The following is a 27,070-nucleotide window of genomic DNA, read 5'->3' on the forward strand; positions in this document are numbered from 1 at the left end:
TTTTTAAATTATTCAGAGTTCCTTGGGAATTACATAATCACTTACAATCTAAAATACAAAAAGTAACTGGAGGGCTGACAAGACTTGCTAGCAGAACTAAAGTGAAAAAAGAAGAAACAACAAAAGTTCGTGTAAAAATTTCACAGAGCCAAGTGATGGCATGGACACTAAGTCATATAGGACTAGTTAGGTAATGATAACTATTATGTTTAATTCATGTATGTCAAGTGACGGTCACATATTCGACATATCTTTTACAGTTAATTTTTTGAAAATAAACTTTAGAAGTAACAATAATAATTTTTACTAAATACTGAATAGCAATAATATATAACATTATTTCTGTTCAAAATTAAAAAATTTGTAAATATTTTATACATTTTTTTCTATATATTATTCAAGGAATGTTAAGCACCTGGGTTTGAACCGGGGATCTGCGATCTAGAGTTTAATGCCGTACCCCTGAGCTATATCCCCATGAGACCATTACTCAAGCAAATAGCGAAACCATATCATGTTTCTCAGCAAAATGTTAGAAATTTTAAACAAATTTATACTTCCACATATTATTTAAGCAGCAATATCAGAGCACATGTGACCTCTCGATCTGCAGTCGAATGCTCTATCACCGAGCTATATCTTCATGTGATCTGCCTTTAAATAAATAGCAAATGGCAGCACCATATGTTAAACTTTTTAAATAAATTTATATTTTCACTTATTATTCTAATAGTTTTAATAGAGAACACCGGGGGTTTGAAATTTGGTAATAAATTCATTCTTTTTTGCACATATTTTTCATGTAGTCTTGATGAGTGATACCCGGTTTTGAACCAGGGACTGCCCAATTTGCAGTCAAATGCACGTTTCATTCGTCTTGTACTGTGCACGAGGCACAGATATTAGTATATTTAATATTTTCAGAATTATATGCATGAGCGTAATATTTTTATATACTTTTAAGGGATCTGATTGAAATGCGTCGTGCTCAACATGTGCACACAAATTCGCATACTCAACGTTACGTGCATCAGGAATGGCAGCAGACTGAAATTGAATTAACTAGAGAACGCGGTCTTTGGGGTCCCACTTTACCGCCTCCCTTTAGTAAATGGATGTTGGACATGACTGAAGGACCTTGTAGAATGCGAAAAAAAATGATGAGAAATGATATGTTTTATATCCATTATCCTTATCGCCCCGAATTGGAATTGCCTGATAATGTAAGTGAATTTGAATTAATTTTACTAGTTTGCCAATAATACATATTTTAAATAAAAATATTTTTTTGTTTAAAATTGATTTATTTATCCATAATTGAGTGATCATTGCAGAACTAGCAATGAATTATATTGCAATCATTATATTTATTGTAAGTATTTTACATATACTGCACTAAAAGTATGTTATTGAAATTGATTAGAAAATTACATGCATTTCATCGCATATTAAATATTTTTTTCAATTGTCAGATGCCATATTGCTTACAATTTACAGCGACAATTAAAATACAAAGTTGCTACCAGCTTAGACAGCAAGAAATACTTTCTGCAATATCAAAAATATCATCATAGTCTTTTTGAGCCAGAGAAATCAACCAGTATTGAATTAAATGCTGACAGTGGTATATTAAATTCAAATTCTACTGGCAATGCTATTGCCCTATGTCATGAAAACAATAACTCGAATGATAATCAACATATGAATCCAATGGCCTTGACTAGGCATCAATCAGAACCCAATGAAGATGCTGAAGATACAGAAGAAGAAGAACAAGTTCCCATTCCTGATAATCAAACTTTATTAAGGTTATTGGAATATGATGAAAAGGTATAAATAGAAATGCTACATTTTTAAATGGGTTATAAATATTTTGAAATCTTAATATTATTAAACAAGGGCTTGTGCTACATTTTATTTAGATATATATATATATATATATATATATATATATACATATATATATACATATATATATATATATATATATATATATACATATTATTACCTTTTATTTTTTTATATTCTCTGAAAATTCATTAATACCTTGGAAAAAAATATAGTACGCCTTTCAAAACTTCATACCTCTAGAATACCACCTTTAGTTAAAACCTAAGAAAAATTGTAAACACTATGTTATTAATTTTTATAATCTGTTATAAATATTTATTTTAGTTTTATGTTGTAGATTTACTAAAATTGACAATTTGCTTCTTTTGGAAGGATATATAATACTACTATCATTTATTTACTTATTAATATATACAATTTTATATTTTATGCAGGTCAGTTATATGTTCCGATGCGCGCGTATTCAAGGTTTGGATACCGTCGAAGGCTTACTTTTATTTGGCAAAGAGCACTGTTATGTTATTGATGGATTTACCTTACTTAAAAATAGAGAAATAAGAGATATCGATGGTTTATCTGCTGATGTATATGAACCGATACTTCCAAATCCAAATACTTCTAAAACATCTACCTCAACAATACGGCAATGCTCCAAATTTTCATATGACGACATAAGGTGAGAACTATATTTCCAACATTATGTAGTTTATTTTGTCTAATATTTTATGTGATATAGTGATGCCTTGAATATTAATAATTTTTACTGGAACCTTACATAACTCTCGAGCTGGTTGTAGGTTTTAAAGTTATTATTTTACAGATGATATTGATCTAAAAATAATGTTATACACATATTTGGAATATATCTTGTTTTTCATGTTTTATCATAAAAATACATTTAAGATAAATTAAAAAACGTATGAATTTCCAACATGACACTGTTGTTTGATTGTAAAGGGTAATAATTAGGCTTTGCACCGAATATTTGGATACCGAATAGCAACTTACTTTTCGGTTCAATACCTAATAGTAAAAGAAAGTAGAAAAGTCTATCGGGAAAAAATCTTCGAACTTTTTTCTTGACCCTATTTTTTTTTCATTTGTTTCCCAGTCACATATGTTGTTAAAGTATTCGGCATTCGGTCGAATTGTATAAATGGTATAAACCTAGTTGCCGAATATTCGGAATTCGGTCTCTGGAGTATGCCGAATATTTGGTATTCGGTATTTTGGCGAATATACTATTTATTGCAAGCCTAGTAATAATCATAGAAAATATATATATTTGTTTGATTTCTGATATTTGATATCTGTAGTTTTGTCACAACTCTTATTAATCAATTTTATGGTAGCAATAAGCAAGAACAGAAGATCTTAACTTTCAACAAGAAGTAATACATAAATTAAATTTATTATTATGTTTATATTTATCAATTTTTAGTTAAATGAAAATATTTTTGACATTAATTTTCAATATTGCATTATTTGATTAAATCAAGTATTGCTTTTATTTACAAAATCAAATAAAAATCATTATAGTGTTACAGAGCTGATCTATATTGGTAATTGAATATTTTCAAACATTATTTATAGAGAGGTTCATAAAAGACGTTATTTGCTTCAACCTATGGCATTAGAAGTATTTTCTGGTGACGGTAGGAACTATTTGTTGGCATTTCCACGAAAAGTCAGGAACAAAGTGTATCAGAGATTCATGGTAACTGCTACGGAGATATCTGATTGTGCCCAACAATCTGTGGCTGGTCAAAAAAGAACGGCCAATGTAGAACAAGCGGCGGGGTTGCTTAGTAATCTGATTGGGGAGACCTCGGTCACGCAACGATGGGTGGTAATTAATAAGAATAATTAAAATTTATCGGCTCTAATGAACCGATTTAATCAAGTTTTTTTAATACTGAGTGCTAAACAGCTTAACCGCATTTCCTCATTTTTAAATGAATTTTCAAATAATATTGTCGAGTTTGTAATGATTTTGTGTTAAAACCTGTAAATTCATGGAAACTAAATAACTAATACAAGATAAGTTGGACCAGTCAATTATTATATATCATCTAAGTTGATAATTGTCCAAAAAAATTTTTATAACGCAATCATATTTTTTTTAAGTTGTTTTTTTTACAACTCTTTAAATATATGGCTATATACAATTTTAAACTATTCTTGTTGTAGTGATTATTTTTTATTTATTTGCTTTATTTCTAACAAAAATATAATTAAATTTCAAACTACTATGGACACATTTGATGAATACCATCAATTATCAATTAATTGTTGTCATTAATTTGTTTAGCTGCAACAAATAAATTTAAAACTGTATAGATATATGACATTTTGTGCCAAATCTGAATAATTGAATTAATTGAAATAATTTGCTTTACTTGAATATTTATTGACAAACTATTTTTAGGCCTTCATATTTTTAGGCCAGTAATCGGACATTTAAATACATTAGCTTTTAGATTCCAATAAAACAATTTAATCTATTCTTATTTGAAATTTAAATATATGGTTTTTTTTCAGAGAGGAGAGATATCAAATTTCCAATATTTAATGCATTTAAATACATTAGCTGGACGTTCCTATAATGATCTTATGCAATATCCTGTATTTCCATGGATTTTGGCCGATTATGATTCTGAGGAATTGGATTTAACAAATCCAAATACATTTCGTGATTTCTCCAAACCCATGGGTGCCCAAAGTTTCGATCGATTGGAGCAGTTTAAGAAAAGATATAAGGTTAGTTAGTTTTATATTATTATATGCTTACATTTTATTTGTATGCATTTCTTATTTAATATTTACAATTTAGTTAAATTACAAGGCAAAGTTACGTGTATGTGGTATTTTATTTATTAACATATTGCATGAACACCTTATTTGATAAAATTTATTACAATATCTTTTAAATTATTATTATTTATTTATGTTCATATTGTGAATATGTTTAATGAAGTATTATATATATATATATATATATATATATATATATATTATTATAATATAAATAATATATATATATATATATATATATATATAATTAATATATTATTATAATATAAATAATTATAATATATATATATATATAATTAATATATTATTATAATATAAATTATTATATAAGTCCAGTAATATAATATATAATATAAGTCCAGTAATCGGACATAACATCAATAAAAAAATGAATTTCTTTCAAAAATTTATTTTAAATCTATACGTTTCGGCTATGATCCTAGCCTTCATTCAGTAGAAACTAAAAATAAAATTAAAAACTAAAACAACTGAATTGGAGTGAAAAGAAAAAATAAAATAGTAAAAGTGCTTACAATTAGTTAATCTTAGTGGAAAATTTTAATAATCCATGGTATCAGGATATGGTAATGCATTACACAATATTTTCACAAAATACTAATTTAAAAAATCACAATTAGATAATGTGTTGTTCGTAGACTGGTTGAAGGTATAATGGAGAAAGGACTTTTTTAAAAAATATTTTTTACCAAGATTCTACTCATGTGTGGAACGAATTGCGAATTTTTTTATTGTTTTGTGAGAAATTTGGAAACACTATCTAAATAAAAAAGATTTGTGTCGCACAACGTGTTAAGTTCATTCCGTTTATTTATTGTTTTATTGCTGAAAATAGTTAAAAAAGATCCTTCTATAATTCTTTGTTTGAATAAATTTTGTTTGAATTGTAGTACAGTCGGGTTAGAAAAGTCCATATTGTGTTTTAAAGTATAAATATGCTCTGCTATCATAGTTTTAAATTGCTTCGGATTTTTTCAATTATTTTTATGTTGTTGTAAACGTTTCATTAAGTTCTGGCTTGTTTTTCCTATGTAAATTAAATTACAATCTAGACAATTAATTTGGTAGACGAGATTTCTAAGTCGTTCGATATTAAAAGGGGTTTTTGTTTGCCTTTCCCAAAAATTAATCATTGCTTCTCACTATCAACACAAGCAAAATGTTTTTTGGATCATTCTAATCAGATGATCCGTTCTTTCAATAACTGCTATTTTTTGACTTTTTGCTTCATATCTTTGAAACAGCTGGACCTGCTTTTGCAAAAATCTAATCAGCACATCTTATCGTGATTACGAATTGAATGTATTTTTAATCGATCTAATTGGATATACCGGTATACCGTTTTTGCTCCGAAACGGCCAGACCTGTCTTTGTCAAAAACTAATCGGCACCCTATCAATAAGAATCTATTGTTTTTTGAATAATTCAAATCGGTTGATCCGTAAGCCCGAAATCTTGAACGAAAAATTGTATTCACGTAACACATACACACATACATCAATTTTTTCTAAGGTATGCCAAAGTGTTCAGAAACCTCTAGAACGTGAAGATATGCAAAAATTTTCATTCTCGACTTTTGGACGATTGCTAATTTATCCTATGGGAAGTTAAAAATAAAGTTTGTAAAGTTTGGTGAGCTTTTTCTGTGGGAAAATGTCTTTCAAATTGGAATTAGATATTTTCATAAATAATAAAATCATTTTTTGTTTCAGGAATGGGATGATCCTCACGGCGAGACTCCTCCTTATCACTACGGCACACATTACAGTAGCGCTATGATTGTGTGTTCGTACTTAGTTCGAATGGAGCCTTTCACGCAACACTTTTTGCGCCTACAGGGCGGACATTTCGATCTGGCAGATCGAATGTTTCACAGCATGAAAGAAGCCTGGTTGTCTGCCTCTAAAAACAATATGGCTGATGTCAAAGAACTGATACCAGAATTTTTCTATTTGCCAGAATTTTTATGCAACTCAAATCAATTTGATTTAGGTATTTGATTTGATTTTAATCTAGCACACTTATTTTTTTCTGATTATATATATATATATATATATATATATATATATATATATAAATATGGCTGTGGGTGTAATAGTTATGCATTCATAAACCATACATCCAATCGCCATGAAAATTTGAGAAAATATTGGGTATGTTGGGTTGGCCGGACAGGTTTTCGCATATTCTAATTGAAACCAGTTGAAGAACCAAGAAGACTTTTCTTATATTTTTTGAGTCATTTTTTTTCAATGCTTATATAAAAAGTACATAAAGCCCTAAATTTTGTATCTTACCACAAGCCTCAATTTCGTACGAAAAATGATATCAATTACATCATTTATCATCTCGATTTCTTTCAGTGAACATTTTTGAATGAATTTCGATTAAGATTTTTCAAAGTTAATGAAAAAGCTCAATGGGGTGGTCTATGGGTTGATCACTTCGAACAGTTTTTTTAATTTCTTGAAGAAATTTTTATAGTCAGACATTTAATTACATTACATATAGATATTTTTTTAAAACTTCACTACTTCTTATTTTTTAATTTTTCTTACATATTTTTACTGTTTATTACATATTTTTTAAAAAGTTTCTTAATGGATATTTCTTCCAAAGGCAGATCTGTGTGTTGAGTTAAACTGCACTCAATCATGGACGCACAAAGTCAGAGTCCTTATATTTTTCTATATACAGTTTAGGGGTAAAATTCGACTTCCTTCTCATTTTCGAGCGATATCTGATTACCCCTTTACTTCCAAGGGACATGTTACCGCTAGAGCTATGTGGGCTTTTATGCCCACGAAATGCCATTTTCCGTTATCCTATTTGAAATCCAAGATTTCAAATGAAAATTTGGTATGAAGCTGCTTTGGTACCGAACTGAGCGAGGTGGATTCGAACCGGGGAATAGGATTTGAAAGCCCACGTTCTCACCACGGGACCACGGCCGGTCCAAAACATACATTGAGCTTCAAGGGTAATTCCTGACTTTTTAAGTAATCATAAACTGTTGAATTTGATAAATTTAAACTCACTCAGATTTTAGGTATTGTTATTCGCCATTTCTCGCGTCTTAACCTTGGTGCGTCTTTGACATTAAAATACCCGGAATGAAATTAGGCTAACCATTTTTAGAGCTGTCGTACTATCAACGGGTCATTTCTATCCACATTAGTCAATTTATTTCATTTTAACTCAAGCATCATTTTTACCTTTTTTATAGCAAACAAGTAAACCATGTCGAAAATGCTGCTTCATTATTTATGTATTTAAAGTGGCACCACCCCAAAACTACTGCGTATAATTGATTAAAATTTGTTATACACAAACCTTAATATAGAAGCTTTCAAATCGTATTAATTAGTTGAAAGTGGCATTTTGCTAAGGAAAAATAATTAACTTAATCAACCGAAATTGAGATTTAGATAAAATTTTCTACTGTGTTGTTTCACTTAAATCTAAACATTACAATTTCCAATTTATATATCTCTCAAACACATTTATAATATCTGTAATTATATTAATTATAGTGCACGAACACGTGCTTGTGTGTCCTTGTAGCTTATTATTCCAAATTTTAATGAATTTATATAATTCAACCAATTTCGTAGGATATGCAGGAGCATGAACTTTATTGTCATGTTCAATTTTATGAAACGGCCCTTTCTTATCGAATTTATTCCAATGGTTTTTAAATTTGTTCAAATTTTGACATATTACATCACAGAAGCGACTTTTGATACAAATTTTGGCAAACATATTTTTTCAAATTTTGATGAATTTTTAAAAGTAAACGAATTGTCGTAGGACCGTAATATTTAGTATATTCGTTAGAAACATGAATTTTTAAAAGCAAACGACTTGTCGTAGGACCGTAATATTTTAGTATATGTATTCGTATCATCTATCAATATAAAATGATTCAATGAATTTTTTTTTTAACAGTTAATTACTAAGAAACGGCTCAGCCAATATTTGTCCAGAATTGTTTTTGAATTTTTAAAATCGATTCAGAATTTTTGGCTAAAACGCGTACGAATTTTTCGATGAAAGGTCTAATTTTGACAAACGCCAATAAAAACTACTAAATTTTTTAAACTTTAATGATTTTTTTTTTTAAATTAAACGACTTGTCTGTAAGACCGTAAAAAATCCGGCCGATCTTTACCAAAAACTAATCCGCACGATTCCCAATCAATATCTTTCGAACGGTTTCTGAATTTTTAAAATCGATTCAGAATTGTGGGCTAAGACGTGGACGAAAGACTTTACACTTTTTTAGTAATTACAAAGAAACAGCTACTGATCAGCGCACAGAATTGAAAATCGCTAGTCATCATCGAGTTGTTATTTAAATTTTTGAAACCGGTTTAGCTGTTTTTGAGTAAACGTCAACGAAAGGTCATAAATCGGCTCACATACACACTCAAAAATAATTTTTCCAAAATTGGTCATACACACACACAAAAATACTTTTTCCAAAATTGGTCATGCACACAGCCATATACACATACACAAAATACTTTTTCCAAAATTGGTCTCAATAGATTCAGAATGACTTGAAAACATAAAGTTAGCAAATCGGATTTTGTCGCGAAAACGAACCTTTCCCCATTCGAGAAGTTAATAACGGATTTTATTAGATGTGGAGGATAGGAGTTGCAGATGAGGATTTTAATGAATAAATTAAATTGGAGGAGCAAAATTGTTCGTCCGAAAGGAGGATAGCATGGGTATCTAGATTAATGATTAGTTCCTGTTTTTATTTAAATAATTACCTCATCAAGTAGGTTTTTGGTAACAATTAGTGAGAATGAGATTATCTGCGATTTTAATGATTTTGTCATCTAAGAAACTAGTAGAATTATCTAGTTGTTTTTCAAAACTAAGTTTTAAATTATTGTTAAATGAATTGAAAGTATATAGTAATAAATCATAATTTTGAGTAGAGATACAAGTAATAATGTCAGCTACATATCTGTAATAGAAGTTAGCATCTATGTTGATAGAATTAAAAATTCTAGTTTCTAGGTTTTGTAACAATTCGGCCAGGGGGAAATGGAAGAACCCATAGGGTGCCAAAAATTTGAAGATAAAATTGGTCATTTAATTCAGAGTAAGTGTTCGAAATTATGACTTTGACGGATTCCAAAATCCTAGGTAAAGAAAGTGTTACGTGACAGAAAATTTCGTTCCATCTAGCTGTTATAGAATATTATGGTTTATGGGTCTGAACACAAGGTCTTGTATATAGATTTTAAGGAGGTCATACAATTTGGTATTGTAGGGATTCAATTTAAAGAGAATGAAAGAACTTTCGTAATTTGCTTATTTGTCACTAAATTGTTAATTAGCTTGTGGAAGAAACGGTTTATGCGTTCCGTCGGGTCGGATATAATTGGAATGTAAGTATTAGGATCATATACTAAGTTTGAACCTTTCTCCAGATCTGTGTGTCTATCTACAATAACTGTGACATTGCTTTTATCAGCTCTTGTTGCTAAGATATTAGGATTGTTTTTTAAAAAAACTTTCCAATGTATATTTTCTTGAAAATTAAAGTATTTGATAAAAGAACTGAAGGTTTTGGAATAAAGAGAATAAAGATCTTTCACTGTATATATATATATATATATATATATATATATATATTTGTATAATCATGAAAAATTTAAATGCAATGTTTATTTAATTATTTTAAAATATTTTTACTTTGTCGAATAAAAGCTCTTAATAGTATATTTTTTGTTTACTAATATGTTATGTTAAACCCTTGAAGTGGCTAGTTACAAGTATGTGTTTACAATTTTAGGTTCTAAACAGAGTGGAGTGTCATTAGGTGATATAGTTTTACCACCGTGGGCCAAACAAGACCCTCGAGAATTTATAAGAATGCATCGCTTAGCCTTGGAGTGCAATTATGTTAGTCAGAATTTACATTTATGGATTGATCTGATATTTGGACATAAGCAACAAGGGCAAGCAGCTGTAGATGCTGTTAATGTGTTTCATCATTTGTTTTATGAAGGCAATGTTGATATATATAAGTAAGTGAAGAAATAAGTATATTAATTAGAAATAGTTAAACTTTTTGGGAATGTAAAGAAATGTTTCTTCATGAAAGCAAATTACGTACTTTTTTTTAATTATTTTTTGTGATACATATTTATTATTCAACTTTTTTACGTTTTAGAAATGCTTTTCTGCTCTAAATTTAATGTCACTTTGATATTTTTCACTCATTTTGTTGAAACGATTATAACATTTATACCAAAATCAGTTAATACAAAATAAGTGTAGTGAACAGAAAAACTATTTTTATATATATATATATATATATATATATATATATATATATATATAGTCTCACTTTTTACTAATGTACCCCTAGACCTTATTTTAGACGCAATAACAATCCGATGGAATGAAATTTTCCCGTTGACTTCTTTATCTTTACACTGGTTCAGGGAAACCGTCAAGTTCATTGTCTCTAACACTTATTTTGAATTCAATGGCTCTTTCTATTATCAAATTTTTGGGGCGCCAATGGGGTCCCCAGCAAGTCCATCTCTAGCAGAAATATCCTTACAACTCCTTGAAAATACAATTTTTAAAAATTACAATAAACATATTTTTTATTACCGTTATGTAGATGACATTATCACTTGTATCCCTAGTGATGATGTCACTATGATAATTGATCAATTTAATAACGTCAATAAAAAATTAAAATTTACAGTGGAATTGGAGACAATGAACTCGATAAGTTTCTTAGACATAAAACTTATACGTACTACAGATAACAAACTAATAACAAACTGGTACCAAAAACCAACTAACTCCGGACGATCCCTTAATCACTTTTCTTATCATCCACTCAAAATGAAAATAGGTACTATAATAAATCTAACGGACCACGCAATACTTCTATCGGACAAAACATTTTGGGACAACAACATCAAATTAATTACAAAAATTTTAACAGATAACTCTTATCCCCTAAAACTTATAAATTCCGTAACTAGTAACAGACGAACGTACCTTTTGAATAAAATGGACAATTGCACAGTACATAACGATTTACCTGACTCAGAAACTCATTCTGGTGTAATATGTTTGCCATACATTAAAGAATTGTATGTTCCTTGGAAAAAACTTTTTTATGAATCTGGACTTCGACTTGTAACCAATTTTAGTACAACTACTAGCACTGTTTTTACCAAGACAAAAACCCCATTTAATATTGAACGACTCAGAAATCTCGTCTATCAAATAAATTGTTTAGACTGTAATTTAATTTACATAGGAGAAACTAGCCAGAACCTCAATAAACGGTTACAACAACATAAAAACAATTCAAAAAAACCCAAACAATTCAAAACTGTTCTTGCAGACCATATATACACTTTAAAACACAATATGGACTTTTCTAATCCGACTGTACTACAATTTGAACAAAATTTATTTAAACGAAGAATTATAGAGGGATCTTTTTTAACTATTTATAACAATAAGACAATAAATAAACGGAATGAACTCAACACGCTGTGCGACACAAATCTCTTCTATTTAGATAACATTTCCAAATTTCTTACAAAACAATAAAAGCGTTCGCGCAAAGGATTTACAATTCGTTCCACACATGTGCAGAATCTTGGTAAAAATATTTTTTAAAAAATGTTTTTCTCCATTACATCTTCAACCAGTCTACGAATAACGCACTATCCATTTGTGATTTTTTCAAATCAGTATTTTGTGAAAATATTGTGTAATTTCAAGTTAATGTTTATAATACATAGTGTAGTGCATTACCATATCCTAATACCATGGATTATTAAAATTTTCCAATTTAACACTAAGATCAACTAATTGTAAGTACTAATTACTATTTTATTTTTTTCTTTTCACTCCAATTCAATTGTTTTAGTTTTTAATTTTATTTTTAGTTTCCACTGAATGAAGGCTAGGATTTTAGCCGAAACGTATGGATTTAAAATAAATTTTTGAAAGAAATTCATGTTTTTTATTGATGTTATGCCCGATTATTAGACTTTGTTAATACATATGTCAACATCAAATTCAGAATCATACAATATATATATATATATATATATATATATATATATACATATATATATATATATATATATATAAATATTTATGCATGTATATTCAGAATGTGTACTCAATTTTGTGTTCTGATGTTTTTATTTTATTTTATATCTTACAGTATTGATGATCCTCTGAAAAAGAATGCTACTATAGGATTTATAAATAATTTTGGACAAATTCCTAAGCAATTGTTTCGTAAACCACATCCATGCAAGAAGATGACTAGTAACAGAAATTCAGTATTAGATCCTGGGCCACTGCATTCAACTTTTAGTCCTTCTCTTATAACTGATAAATTATTCTTTCATAATTTAGATAATTTAAAGCCATCTCTTCAACCTATTAAAGGTATGTTTAATTTAAACATTATTATTATTGCTTGAATTTTAATGCAGGATTAGTTAAAATAATGATATGATAGTGAAATGTTTTGTTCTAAACCACTGTGAATATTGTTATCTATTGATATTACATCAGTGCGTTTTCAAGTTATTATTTTATGATATTACAATATAATAAAATTTCAGAAGTCAAAGGAGAAGTAGGTCAGATACTCCAACCTGAGAAGACGGTTCTGGCTGTAGAACAGAATAAAGTTTTAATCCCACCATCATACAATAAATATGTTGCTTGGGGGTTTGCCGATCATTCCCTGAGGATTGGACATTATGAAAATGATAAAGCAGTTTTTGTTTGTGAATCTGTAGTTCAAAACAGTGGAGAAATTATGGCATGTGTTTGCCCATCGCCAAAATTAATTGTTACAGCCGGAACCAGTTCGGTAAGCGCTAAAAATGTCTCTATAAAATAAATAATAATTGTGTCTACTATACATCATACAACTATTAAACAAATGATTTATATAAATATATAGTATGTTGAACTCATAATCCAACATAGCAATTAAAACCAAAAAGTTCTTTAAACATTATTATTGGGAAGATAAACAAACAAAACTAAATGTATGAATAATAAAAATGAATGGATTATATAAGGCCATAAAAACTAGCTAGGCTATAGTACTTATAGATTAGTCTATAGGAACTTTGACCTTTATGTAGTGATAATTTGTACCTCGATTGTGTGAAAAACAAAAACTATGTTTTTGAAAAAAAAAATATGTAAAATTCAAAATATTCAGGAAATTCACTTTTTTTAAAAATATATTTACCTCATCTTATGTTTGTATATATAACAGAAAGTTGGAGCAATTACCCTTAAAGCATAATGCTTTATAAAACTAGATTGAATAATATTTGAATATCAAAGTTTTTATTTTTGTGGGTTTTCTCTATTACATCAGAAAAACTAATTTTATTTTATTAACGTGTATCATTTGAAAATAATATTATCATCATATAATGATATTAATTCATTTTCAAAAAGGTTGTGACTGTTTGGCAATACGAATCACGGCGCAAACAATTGAGTGTTAAACAGAGCTTATATGGTCATACTGATGCAGTTACATGTTTAGCTTCAAGTTCTGCATATAATGTTATAGTTTCTGGTTCTCGTGATGCTACAGCTATTGTTTGGGATTTGTGCAGAGGTATTTTTGTCCGTCAACTAATTGGTCATGTGGGACCAGTTGCTGCAGTTACAGTGAATAATCTTACGGTAAAATATTTATATTGTAATTTACTTAATTTGTAAAGAATAATATTAGCTCGGCATTAAGGAGCAATTTATGGTCGGGTTCAAATATCTATAATTAATTTTTTTTCATTGTTCTATTTTTACCAATAAGCACTGCAGTATTTCTTAAGCATTTTATATTGTTTACTAATTGGTTCAAACTAATGAATTAGGCAAGATGAACTAATTAATATTTTTATAATCATTTTTCATTCCCAAAATAAATCATTTAAAAATCAAAAATCAAAAATTCTGCAATTATCTGTGAATAACAAAAAATCATAATTGTCGCAATAATAATAAAACAAAAATATGAAAAGTTAAGAGGGTATTTTAATGATTTTTTAAAATTTAAATTATTTCGGATATATAGCATGATAATCTCCTCTGTGAGGTAAAGTTTTGGCAGTTACAACTTACTAGATTTTATCATCAGAACACTTATTGACTCGATGAAACTCAAATTAACAATGAGTTTCTGAACTTTTTGATTTGGACTTACATACCAAAATATATTCGTTACGCGAAACTTAAAATGCGAAACTTCAATTCGATACCGATTATTTTTCAACTACTACTGGACCGATTTACTTAGATTACTACTGGACTTCTCATCAGTATGGGCTGTTTGGGAACGCTCATCCCCAAATTTCGATTTTTATTGTTTTAAAGAAAACGAGAACATCAAAGAAAGTTGTAAAAAGAATATTTTTTTATTCAGACGGTTGCTATTTTGATATTTTTTTTAATAGTCTGTAGTTCATATGAATGCGAGATTAATATATTTTTTTCCTGTTTGATGCATGAATTTAGTTTCCATGCAAATATATTTTGAAACTTTTGTAATTTTATTAATTTAAATAATTTCAGGGAGATATTGCGACATGTGCCGCCACTTGGTTGCATGTCTGGAGTATTAATGGTGATGAATTGGCCTGCGTGAACACTTGCGTTGGTCGTGCTGATAGAATGCAACAAATTCTATGTGTCGCCTTTTCACAAACACATGAGTGGGATGCTTCAAATGTTATTATGACAGGATCCACTGATGGCGTTGCTAGAGTATGATGATAAATATTGAAATATGCAGTGGTACCCTGACATACGATTTTAATTTGTTTTGTAACCATGCTCGCATCTCAAAGCACTTGTTTTCCTTATAAATATATTGAAATACTATTAATTCGTTCTATTTCTGTAGGTTTTATTAAGATTTTTGGATATTAAAAATAAGTTTAATATTTATTAATTTATTTATTGTTTTTTTTTGTCATTCATGATATTGTGGAAATGAGTTAGACATTTTTCATTAAACAACTTTGATGGTCTAACTATTGCAATTTTTTTGGGGTGGTTTTACCCACAAACTTTTAGAGCTTTGAAAACTGCTTATAAATTATTGTAAAGCCTTTATCTTGAGGTATGCCCTTTATCTATGATGTGTTAAGCTCGTCTTCATATTTTTTAATAGTTTCTTGCTATTGGCAAACGTAAACTAGCGGTAAATGGTATTGTGCCTTAAGGCAAATTGCTGAACTTTCAGTACCAAAAATTATTTTTTTTAAAAAAGCTTTAAATTTTTTGAAAACAAATAAAATGTTTTCTGAATTATTGAAATCGGACGCTGCGTTTTCTCAAAAACTGAATTACCATTTTTGGCACTTTTTGACCTGTATTTTGGAAAGGCTGGACCTGCCTCTAGCAAAAACTAATCAGCATGCCTTCTTGTCAGTAGGAATGTTCAGAAGGATTTAAAACATAAAGATATATAGAAACGTTTATCTTCGATTCATATTAGTCACCCTACGGAAAGTCAAAAAAGTTGTTTCTTTGATTTTTATGTCTAAAATTATTATCAAAGAAGAAGCATTGAATTTTGTGTTCGAAATTTTATGCTGCAGAAAGTTTTTGATGAGAAGTTAATGTCAAGAGCAAGTGTTTTTGATTGGCATACATTGTTCAAAGAAAGTTGAGAGCGCGTTGAAGGCGAATCACATCAAAAACGGGCGGCCACAAGCATTGCATCCGGGAGGGATTATTTTGAGGGGGATGAATTAGATTTAGAAGAATAGATAAGATTTCAAAAGTTTTAAATAAAGTCTTACTCATATTTCTATACAGTAGTATAATTGAAATGACTAACAATAAAATAATTTATTATCATTAAACAGCCAAAATATTTCTATGAAATTTCCAACTGAGAAAATTTTTCATATTTTTATTTTGCCATTAACACTTTACGAGAAAATTCTTTCTTGGTCAAAGCTCGTATCTTGAATTTTGCTCATATGTGAAAGCAACTCGTATGGTAGGTCGCTCGTAAGTCGGGGCGCCACTGTATTTTATAAGAGAGCAAATGCTAAATAAAGAACAATATTATAAATTTTTTACAATTATGATTTTATTTTTAATATATCGCATTAAAAATATGTTTAGTTAGTTTTAAAAATCATATTGATGTTATGTGTTAATCTATGTATTTTTATATAGATGTGGTCTATGGAATATGTACAGGTTCCATGTGTGGATCCAAATGATGAAGACGTTCTGAAGGATAACTTTTTGGAATCCCAAACAAAGACTGAAATAAAAATTGGTAAAAACAAGCATCAGACTTTCATACACACACACACACACACACACACACACATATATATATATATATATATATATATATATATATATATATATATATTGAAATGAATAAAACAGCCAATGCGTCAAATGTAGAAAATTTATTTTAATTTTTTATATGTTTCGAGACTAGATGTGTCCCATCATTCAGCAGATCAGGAAAAAACTTTACTAACACATTTTACAATACCACAATCACATGATACTACTGTAGGAAAGCAAAAATAATTTAAGAAAAGACCGAAAAAGGTAAATGTAAAATTGTATAAAACACATAATTATTTGTTTTTAACAGATAGCATAGCATTTATACAATTTTACATTTACCCTTTTTCGGTCTTTTCTTAAATTATTTTTGCTTTCCTACAGTAGTATCATGTAATTGTGGTGTTGTAAAATGTGTTAGTAAAGTTTTTCCTGATCTGCTGAATGATGAGACACATCTAGTCTCGAAACGTATAAAAAATTAAAATAAATTCTCTACATTGGCTGTTTTATTCATTTCAATATGTTTCAAAGTCGAACAAAAAATCCTCAAGATATATATATATATATATATATATATATATATATTGATTGTTTCTTTTCCTAACAGTAAATCCAATAATAAAAAACAATTTGTTTTTTTGAAGATGTTTAATAACGACGTTTCGGAACTAGATACGTTCCATCATCAGGTTTATTCTGTCAAAGACAATGTTTTATAAAACTATGGACTAACATTAATTAATGATGGTTATTACAGATTATTTAGAAAAATGATAAAGGAATGGAATATGTACCAGTGTAAATAGTAAAGAAAAGTATCTAAAAAAGGTTTTATTTAAAATTTAGAAGCAAAAATTATTTACCTGTAATAATTTATATATCCATATCACTAATATTGTGTTAAAAACACTCGTTTTTTCAAAGTTTTATATATATATAACGTTTTATATATATATAATTTATGTAATTTATTATTTAATGTTTTACATGGAGAATTTCAAGAATATATATAATTATATATAAATATATATATATATATATATATATATATGTATATATTTAAATAAATTATAGGTGATTCAATCAATAAATCCGGATCTGAAAGCAGTTTATCAGATTTATGCACTGATACAACAAGCAAAGAGGCTAAAACTTTTCATGAAGAGAAAGAAACATGCAGTGATGATGAAAGTGCAACACAGATGCAAGAAGCAAGTAAACTGGAAAAGAATTTGTCAAATGATTTAATTGAAGCGCATACAAAATCAGATGAAGGGGAGAAAATTATTCAACCAGACCCTGTTGTAATGAGAAGGAAATCTCGTGCTAATCCAATGTATAGAAAATCTGAATGTACGTTTTAAATGTTTCAAATTTTTATTGAAAATGCTTATACAAAATTTTAAAAATTATTATACATGATAATATGTTTATAATAAATGTATAATTACGTTTTTAATAAATTTTTCTTCCTTTTAGATGGAGGTAGATCTGATACAGAATATGTAAATAGTGTAGACAATGAAGCATCACGCTCATTGGACTCAGAACCAACCTCTGGCTCGACAATGAGATCTAGTAAATCAGATACTAGTCTCACGGATTCATTTGTTGTAGTAGACAATGATAAACCAAAAGTTCAAAATCAGGAAAATATACTGAGGGAGGGTGTGTATAGCTATACTATCCGCAACAATAAGATATTTCTTTAGTGCTTTTATAAGTCACACATTATTCTTTTAAAATGTTATTACATGGTTCATTGCTAATTTTTGCCAACAGTCTTTTAATATTCCAAATACTTTTAACTAGATTTTATTAAATTACAGCTATAATTCATGTAATATACACAAAAATATATATTAATATTTTAAGAAAAATAAGTGAGCTTTCACAAAACGCTAAGTCCGGGAACTGAGTTAAATTTCAAAGTTTGTGAATTATGATAGTTAACACAATCGATTTTGCACTATGTTTGAAATTTGAACGTAAAAACTTACTTTGGAATCTATAAAAGCAATGCGGCCTACTGATTATGTTAATGTAAGGCTGGACTGAAAACAATAATGGGAACTCATTCAAACAATCATACTTCATCTTTCTTTTTGGGATCCTATCTCAAAATCAGTATATAGCTGTTATGATGACTGTCACAACTGTACTCTGGCACAACCGTACCTTCACTCAATTTTTGAATATGGGTTTATTATTTATTTTAGGATTTAAATGGCAAAGGCAACTAGTGTTTAGAAGCAAATTAACAATGCATACAGCTTACGATAGAAAAGATAATACTGAACCAGCCAGTGTGACAGCATTGTCAGTTTCAAAAGATCACCGCTCTCTCTATGTGGGGGATGCTAGAGGCAGGATATTTTCTTGGAGTGTGGCAGAACAGCCTGGTCGTGGTATGGCAGATCATTGGCTCAAAGATGAAGGAGCAGATTCATGTAATGGATGTCAAATAAGGTAACATTTAAAAATTTTTCTTGCGCGACTTTTAAAATATAATTCGATTATATTAAATCGTATGCAAAAGAATTGCTTACAAAAATTGTATAAATTTAAAAAAAATTTAGAATTAATTTCTGTAAAAAAATTATTTTCATAAATTTTCATCGGCACATAATATAATGAGGTTATATTAAATTGTATGCAAAAGAATCGCTTTCAACAATTGTATAAACTTTCAAAAAATTTAGAATTAATTTCAGTTAAAAAATGATTTTCATACATTTTCATCGGCACATAATATAATTAACAGTAATTTTTTTTTAAATTTTCATTGATAGCAAAAGTATTTTGAATTTTGTAGGCTCAATTTTTTGAAATCTAAAGCACGCACACGCGCACATGTATATATATATATATATATATATATATATATATATTATATATATATATATATATATATAAATCTTATTGATTAGTTTTTGCTATAGATCTGGTCTGGGCATTTTTTTGCCAACTACGATGCTCGATATGCCTCATTTTTCAATAACATTAACTAACATTGTAACAATTGGCTTTTTTTATAATGAAGAGTTGAAGATATTATTTCATACTTACCAAGTAGGGTAAGGTTGCACAAGTCGCACCACAATCTAAGTCGTACCGCGGCTATATTTTGCCTGACAGTTATAAATTACATCATTAAATAGAACTATTTAGTTGGCTAAGCAAATGTTTACAATAGGAAAGTTGTCCAACTTTGTGAAGCAGAAATAATAAAAAAGTAAGTAAAAGTGAGTTGTGAAGTCTCTCTTATATTTTGAACTTAGTTGCAAGCATTTTACAACAGTAATATGATTATGAAATTTAGTAAGAATATTATTTAATAATAATCTAGAAATATTTGCGTCATCAATTGAAGATTGATAATTAGTTATTTAATCAATTTTAACGTGTTGTTTCAATTTATTGTTATATATTTGCGAATTATATAAACGAATTTTTATTTAAATTAATCAGGTTCACTATATACGAACGAAAACACCACTGTCGTAACTGCGGCCAGGTTTTTTGCAGCAAATGCAGCCGATTTGAATCTGAGATATCGCGTCTTCGGATTCTTAGACCAGTACGCGTCTGTCAGAATTGCTACGGATTGCTCAAAAAGTCTCAGAAAATTAAATAAATCAAGTTAATTATTTAATTATCAGTACTGTCATTAGTGGCAAATTTACCAGTAGGGAGACCATGAATATATGCTCATACACAGACCAAAAAGCGCATACAAAAGAAATGAATAATGTAATTTTTTTAAAACATCTATTATGCTAGTTTCTATTTTTACAGTTGAAAATACGTATATTGCATTAACGGTGAGAAAATTGACTCTTACTCTTAATTATATCTACTTCATATTTCAATTTCAAAATATAAATAATTTTATTTGATGATATATTTTATTCTGCTATATTTATTCTAATGCTTATTTATTCATGATATTTATATATAGATAGAAATTAATGCTTTGTTATAGTTTTATTTATGGGTATCACAGTAAGTTTATAAGTTATTATTTTGTATATAAAATAGTGTATCCATAAATCATAATGCAACTTACGTATTTTTGAAATTCAATCATTTTCATAAAGCTATTTAAAATATTACTTTTTTTAAATGCAGTTTCTTTTGTTTTTACTGCATTCAAACATTTTTGTTTTTTAAGAATAATTACAAATTTGAGATCACTCCCACAATATCTAAATCCAATACTGGTTATCACAATAATTAGCAACAATTCCAAAATATGTGTACAAGACTTAGCTAAATGTTTAAAATCAGGTATTATAGTAAATGAATAGAATAAATTGATATAATTTTGGTTATCAATATTGGGTGTCATAGTAGTTGTTGTGTTATGGTTTATCAGTCAAAAACTTTAAGTAGTATACATTAAAAGATTTGAATCATTGATTGGAATTAAATTTTTAGTTCTAAATATATAATACTAAACATTTACTTTTTCAATAAAGATCTACAAAAATATATAGAGTGACATATATTTTTATATAATGATTTCAACAGCTGTTAAAATATAATCAAATTAAATAAAAGCCAATATTTTCCAAGAACTTGAAGTCTTGAAGTGCCATACTTTAGCACAATTTTTAATTCTGATCAATGATTTTTTTGAAGTGTTTAAGAATTGCAATATTTATATATAAATATAAATATATATATATATATATATATATATATCATAAAATTCTATATATATATATATATATATATATATATATATATATATATATATTTAGAGCGGGTCGATTTAAAAGTCGGCACATATGATTATTGGATACTAGAAATCGAAATAAGATCATCAGAAACATCAGAATTCATTTTAAAGATATGGTTTCTTCGGTAAAGTATCTTATTTTGATCCCTAGTATCCGAAAATCATATGTGCCTATGCGACTTTTTTTTACCCGTACAAATCGACCCGCCCTAATTATATGTATATATATATATATATATATATATATATATTAGGGTGGTCCCTAAACTGCTCATTTTCGAATTTCTTTGCTCCCAGGGGCTCAAATGGTTCCAAATTGATAAAAAACAATTCTCTGAAAATTTTAGCTCTTAATATTAACGTTTAGATAGAGCGCAATCCAATCAAAGTTTGTATGGAAAGAGCATGGAAAAAATTTTGAAAATTAAAAAAAAAATGTTTTAGATATAACTTAGCGACAAATGAATGAGTATTATTCATTCATTTGTTCGCTAAATTACATCTAAAAAACATTTTTAAAATTTTTGAAAATTTTTCCATGCTATTTCCATACAAAATTTTGATTGAATTGCGCTCTATCTAAACGTTAATATTAAGAGCTAAAACTTTCAGAGAAATGTTTTTTATCAATTTGAAACCATTTGAGCCCCTGGGAGCAAGGAAATTCGAAAATGACCATTTTAAGGATTATATTACATATATATATATACTTACTAGAGCGGGTCGATTTGTATGGATCAAAAAAAGTCACTTAGTCACATATGATTTTTGGATACTAGGGATCAAAATAAGATCCTTTGCCGAAGAAACCATATCTATAAAATAAATTCGAATGTTCCATGCATTGACTCAAAGATAAGGGTTAACATTTGCAAAATGCCATTTTGACCCATTTAGGATGCCCCAATTGTCTCCAAATGTATGACCGACTCCCACTAACGTTGGAAGGCCAATTTACTCATGCCCGTGGTTCAAGCCCTGAAAATCCCCACTGGGAGGTTTTTCAAAATTTAACCCTTTGGGTCAAAGCACGGGACATCAGAATTCATTTTAGAGACATAGTATCTTCGGCAAAATATCTTATTTTGATCTGTAGTATCCGAAAATCATATGTGCCTAAGTGACCTTTGAATCGACCCGCCATAATATATACATATATATTAGGGTGGTCCTTAAAATGGTCATTTTCGAATTTCCTTGCTCCCAGGGGCTCAAATGGTTCCAAATAGATAAAAAACAATTCTCTGAAAATTTTAGCTCTTAATATTAACGTTTAGATAGAGCGCAATTCAATCAAAGTTTTGTATGGAAATAGCATGAAAAAAATTTCAAAAATTTTAAAAATGTTTTTTAAATGTAATTTAGCGAACAAATGAATGAATAAAACACATTCATTTGTCGCTAAGTTATACTTAAAACATTTTTTTTTAATTTTCAAAAATTTTTCCATGCTCTTTCCATACAAACTTTGATTGAATTGCGCTCTATCTAAACGTTAATATTAAGAGCTAAAACTTTCAGAGAATTGTTTTTTATCAATTTGGAACCATTTGAGCCCCTGGGAGCAAGGAAATTCGAAAATGACTATTTTAAGGACCACCCTAATATATATATATATATATATATATATATATTTATATATATATATATATATATATATATTATATATATATACACAAATATTTACACATTTGCCTACTTTTTCAAATTTCGTATTAAATATTTTTACGAAATGCAACTACTAAACATTCTTCATTATGAATATATCTTAATCAACATATCATATGCAAATTATATGGTATAAATTTTATGGTATTAATTATGTTATATATTCGTATATAAAAGTATTTATGGGTTAGCGTGCAATTCTTTTAATATTTTAATTTTTGTTATATTTATATCACATCTAATGTTATTAATAAATTATTATATATGTAGTAAAATAATCATTTTGAATATATTTATTTTAAAACATTTTAAAAGGCAGTAATATTATGCATTCTTAAAAACTTTAATAGGTAAATGTGATTTAGTTAATTGAAATTTATATTGATTTTACCAGACATTAAGTATAGAATATAGATTGTATATGTGATGAAACTATATGTAAATATTTATTAGATTAGAATATATGAAAACAATAGTATTTATCTAGAGTAAATAAAAATATCATATTTGCCATTACCATTGTGTATAAAATATCTACATTATAGTTTATTGATTATAATATATCCCCTTCGTATATATGGAACAATTATAGTATACAGTGAGAAAAATTTGTTGCAAATGTTATTGGATTATGATAGAAGTTGAATTTATTAGAATAAGTTCGATTCTTTATGATAATAATATATTATTACCATAATATTATAGTTATATACATTTATCATAATTTAATAACACTTGAAACATATTGGATTTTTTATAAATACATATGTTTTTTTCTTATCAGTAAATCCAGTAAGAATAAAAAAAATTTTGATGGTCTTATTTATTTTTGTCGTTTCGGAACTAGTTTGAGAAAGCATGATGATGGATGAAACCAAGCCAGTTCCGAATCGCTACAAATAAATACTACCTTTAAAAAGCTTTGTTTTTTTATTATGTTTTACTGTTCTGAAATCAAATACAAATATATAAGTATATATACAAACTCATACATACACACATGCTGTTACTAAGAACATTCTATTTTACCCATTTTATCCCGATCTGTATAGTTTTAATAATTTCATGTCTATCTCGAATTTGATAAATTTATTTTATATACTGGATGCATATGTACTTTCATCATTATATAAACTGACCAATAAGTTGCATTCTATGTATGAATTAAATATATTGACTAAACATATGTTTTATTAAAAAGCCTTAGAAATGGAAAATGTATAATTATTGAAAACCACTTTATAATTAAATTTTTAATAGATTTGTGGAATGATCAGGTTGTTTAAAATTTATTATGATTTACGTGACACAAAGTATTGAATTAAAAAATATCTAAAGTTATTATCTTAACAATTAAGCTTGCCATGTATATTCGGTCGAATGCCATAAAAGTTTGGTCTATGCGGCTGCAGTCGTATACTACATCTAAAGAAGTGTACACAACACTAGAAATTAGCACTAACATTTATACATCTAACTTAAGTAAAAAACTATCATTTTTCTTTTTACATTACAAAAAATGATAAAAAAATTCATGGTGTTGACAAGTTAGATGTATAAATGTTAGTGCTAATTTCTAGTGTTGTGTACACTTCTTTAGATGTAACCTACCAACGTTAATATCCACCGATGATGACATTAAATTGAATGTCGAAACGTTTGGAATTAGAGATTAATTTATAAATCTTTGCTTTTTATTCTTTGATGTATCGCCCCACAAGAACTTACTCATATATCTCAAGATCAAAATTAACAACTAAATCATATACATATATATATATATATATATATATATATATATATATAAATAAATATATATATATATATATATATATATATATATATAATATACTATAAGTGTGCTATATATATTGTCTGGGGGTAAGCATGGGTAATTCCAGTTATCATGTATATACGAAAAAAAACTATCTTAAAATGACGCTTAGGCTCATCTTTTGAAAAGAATAAAAATTATTAAAAGTATTGCAATTCTTTATTAGACTGTATTAGAATAATGCTTTCATGCTTTCATGCATATTGATATTTTCTCAAAATAATTTTACATATTATTTATTTTACAAACATTTTATATAATTGTTATAAGGTTGTTATATTACTACGTATAAGCCATAATATTATTAAAAAATAAAAAAATAAATTTTAAACTTATTTGCTCACATGGAACGAACTCTAAAGGTGTTGCTAAACTCTAAAGGTCTAAAGCAATGCCGCAACTTGTCGGTATATCAAAGAAAATTATTCGTTCATGTTTGAACTCGTATGTGCAGTGTGGACCATAGATAAATAAGCATGGTGTGGCATATTACCGTTCCGTTTGTTCGTGTTCGTGTTCGTGTTCGTTCCTTTTTAGGTGACTTTAAATAATTTTGCTCTTTCTCGCCACTTTAAATAATAAATCTGACGTTTCACGGTACATCCTCGAACAAAAAGATTCAAGCCCTCACTGCTTTGAGACGTTTGTTTGGAATTTTTTGCGTTCGTTCGTGTTCCTGTTCGTTCTTCTTTGCATTTTCTTGTTCGACATGTTCGTTTGTTAGGTGTGGACGCGCACCTTTAGGTGCGTCCACACCTAACGAACGAACACGAACGAACATATAATGCTGCGTCCCCACTGCACGAATCCGTGCGGCGAATCCTGTTCGCGACGCACGCATGCGTTGGCTCTTGTGCGCGACGCACACTGCGAGCAATTTGATACATTTGAAATTTTTAGGATTTCATAATATTTTTTTTCTTGATACAGTTCAATTATAAGAAGTGTAAAGAAGTATAACATCTTCTCTACGCATATCCATTTTCAAAATTGAGGATAAGATGAAATATCTCAATGCCTTCACTGTACAATTGAACTTATACCGTAGCACAGATCAACGTTTACGTACAAGTTCAAAGAAATAACGTATACGGATACAGAGGCAGGCTGACCAACAATTATCAGTTTTGAATAAAAATTATTACTTCTGTTCTAAATATAAATACTTGTCAGAAAAGACTTTGAGCAAAAATTCAGTCTGCATATTAATAAGATTTTAAATGATATTTAGCGTAATTGCAAATAATACAAAATTACCATTTTTTTTTTTTTTGAAACATTTAATTTATTTTGAATAATAAATATATGATACGTCATATAAGTAGTAAGAGTATATATATATATATATATATATATATATATATATATATATATATATATATATATATATGTTTAATTTGAGTTTAATATTCGGGCGTAACATCAATAAAAATATTTATATATTTTTTATATATAAAAATATTTTATATAAATAAATATTTATATATATTTAATATTATTTTTATTGATGTTACGCCCGAATATTAAACTCAAATTAAACATATATATCAACATCAAATTCAAGACTATTCAAAAATATATATATATATATATATCTTATATATAAAATTCTTCTGTAACAATGTAAGTTTCATATTTCCTCCTAAACTATAATTCGGATTTTCATGAATCTTCCTGAAGTTTGTTCGGGAAATTTTTTAGAATGTTTTGATTCATAGAAATATAGTTAAATTGTAGAAATAAATAGAAAAAATTACAAAAAACCG

The 27,070-nt window shown here is 28.0% G+C and overlaps 1 protein-coding gene across 1 annotated transcript in view; it reads left to right on the forward strand.

The window, feature by feature from the left end:
- LOC113376565 (WD repeat and FYVE domain-containing protein 3) overlaps positions 1–20,785 on the forward strand; it is a 36,784-nt gene extending 15,999 nt beyond the window's left edge. The window contains exons 31-47 of the mRNA XM_026616525.1: positions 17–190; positions 965–1,223; positions 1,498–1,830; positions 2,286–2,527; positions 3,445–3,700; positions 4,393–4,611; positions 6,396–6,675; positions 10,499–10,733; positions 12,917–13,146; positions 13,326–13,579; positions 14,185–14,418; positions 15,307–15,498; positions 16,927–17,032; positions 18,133–18,411; positions 18,538–18,726; positions 19,278–19,527; positions 20,530–20,785. Coding sequence (XP_026472310.1) covers positions 17–190; positions 965–1,223; positions 1,498–1,830; positions 2,286–2,527; positions 3,445–3,700; positions 4,393–4,611; positions 6,396–6,675; positions 10,499–10,733; positions 12,917–13,146; positions 13,326–13,579; positions 14,185–14,418; positions 15,307–15,498; positions 16,927–17,032; positions 18,133–18,411; positions 18,538–18,726; positions 19,278–19,527; positions 20,530–20,695 — 3,898 coding nt within the window. The 3' untranslated portion in view covers positions 20,696–20,785. The remainder of the gene's footprint in view (positions 1–16; positions 191–964; positions 1,224–1,497; positions 1,831–2,285; positions 2,528–3,444; positions 3,701–4,392; positions 4,612–6,395; positions 6,676–10,498; positions 10,734–12,916; positions 13,147–13,325; positions 13,580–14,184; positions 14,419–15,306; positions 15,499–16,926; positions 17,033–18,132; positions 18,412–18,537; positions 18,727–19,277; positions 19,528–20,529) is intronic.
- The last annotated feature ends 6,285 nt before the right edge of the window (positions 20,786–27,070 follow it).

This window comes from Ctenocephalides felis, unplaced genomic scaffold, assembly GCF_003426905.1.
Source record: "Ctenocephalides felis isolate EL2017-DRISC unplaced genomic scaffold, ASM342690v1 CF-g0.4_SCAFFOLD_01886, whole genome shotgun sequence".
Taxonomy (NCBI): Eukaryota; Metazoa; Arthropoda; class Insecta; order Siphonaptera; family Pulicidae; genus Ctenocephalides; species Ctenocephalides felis.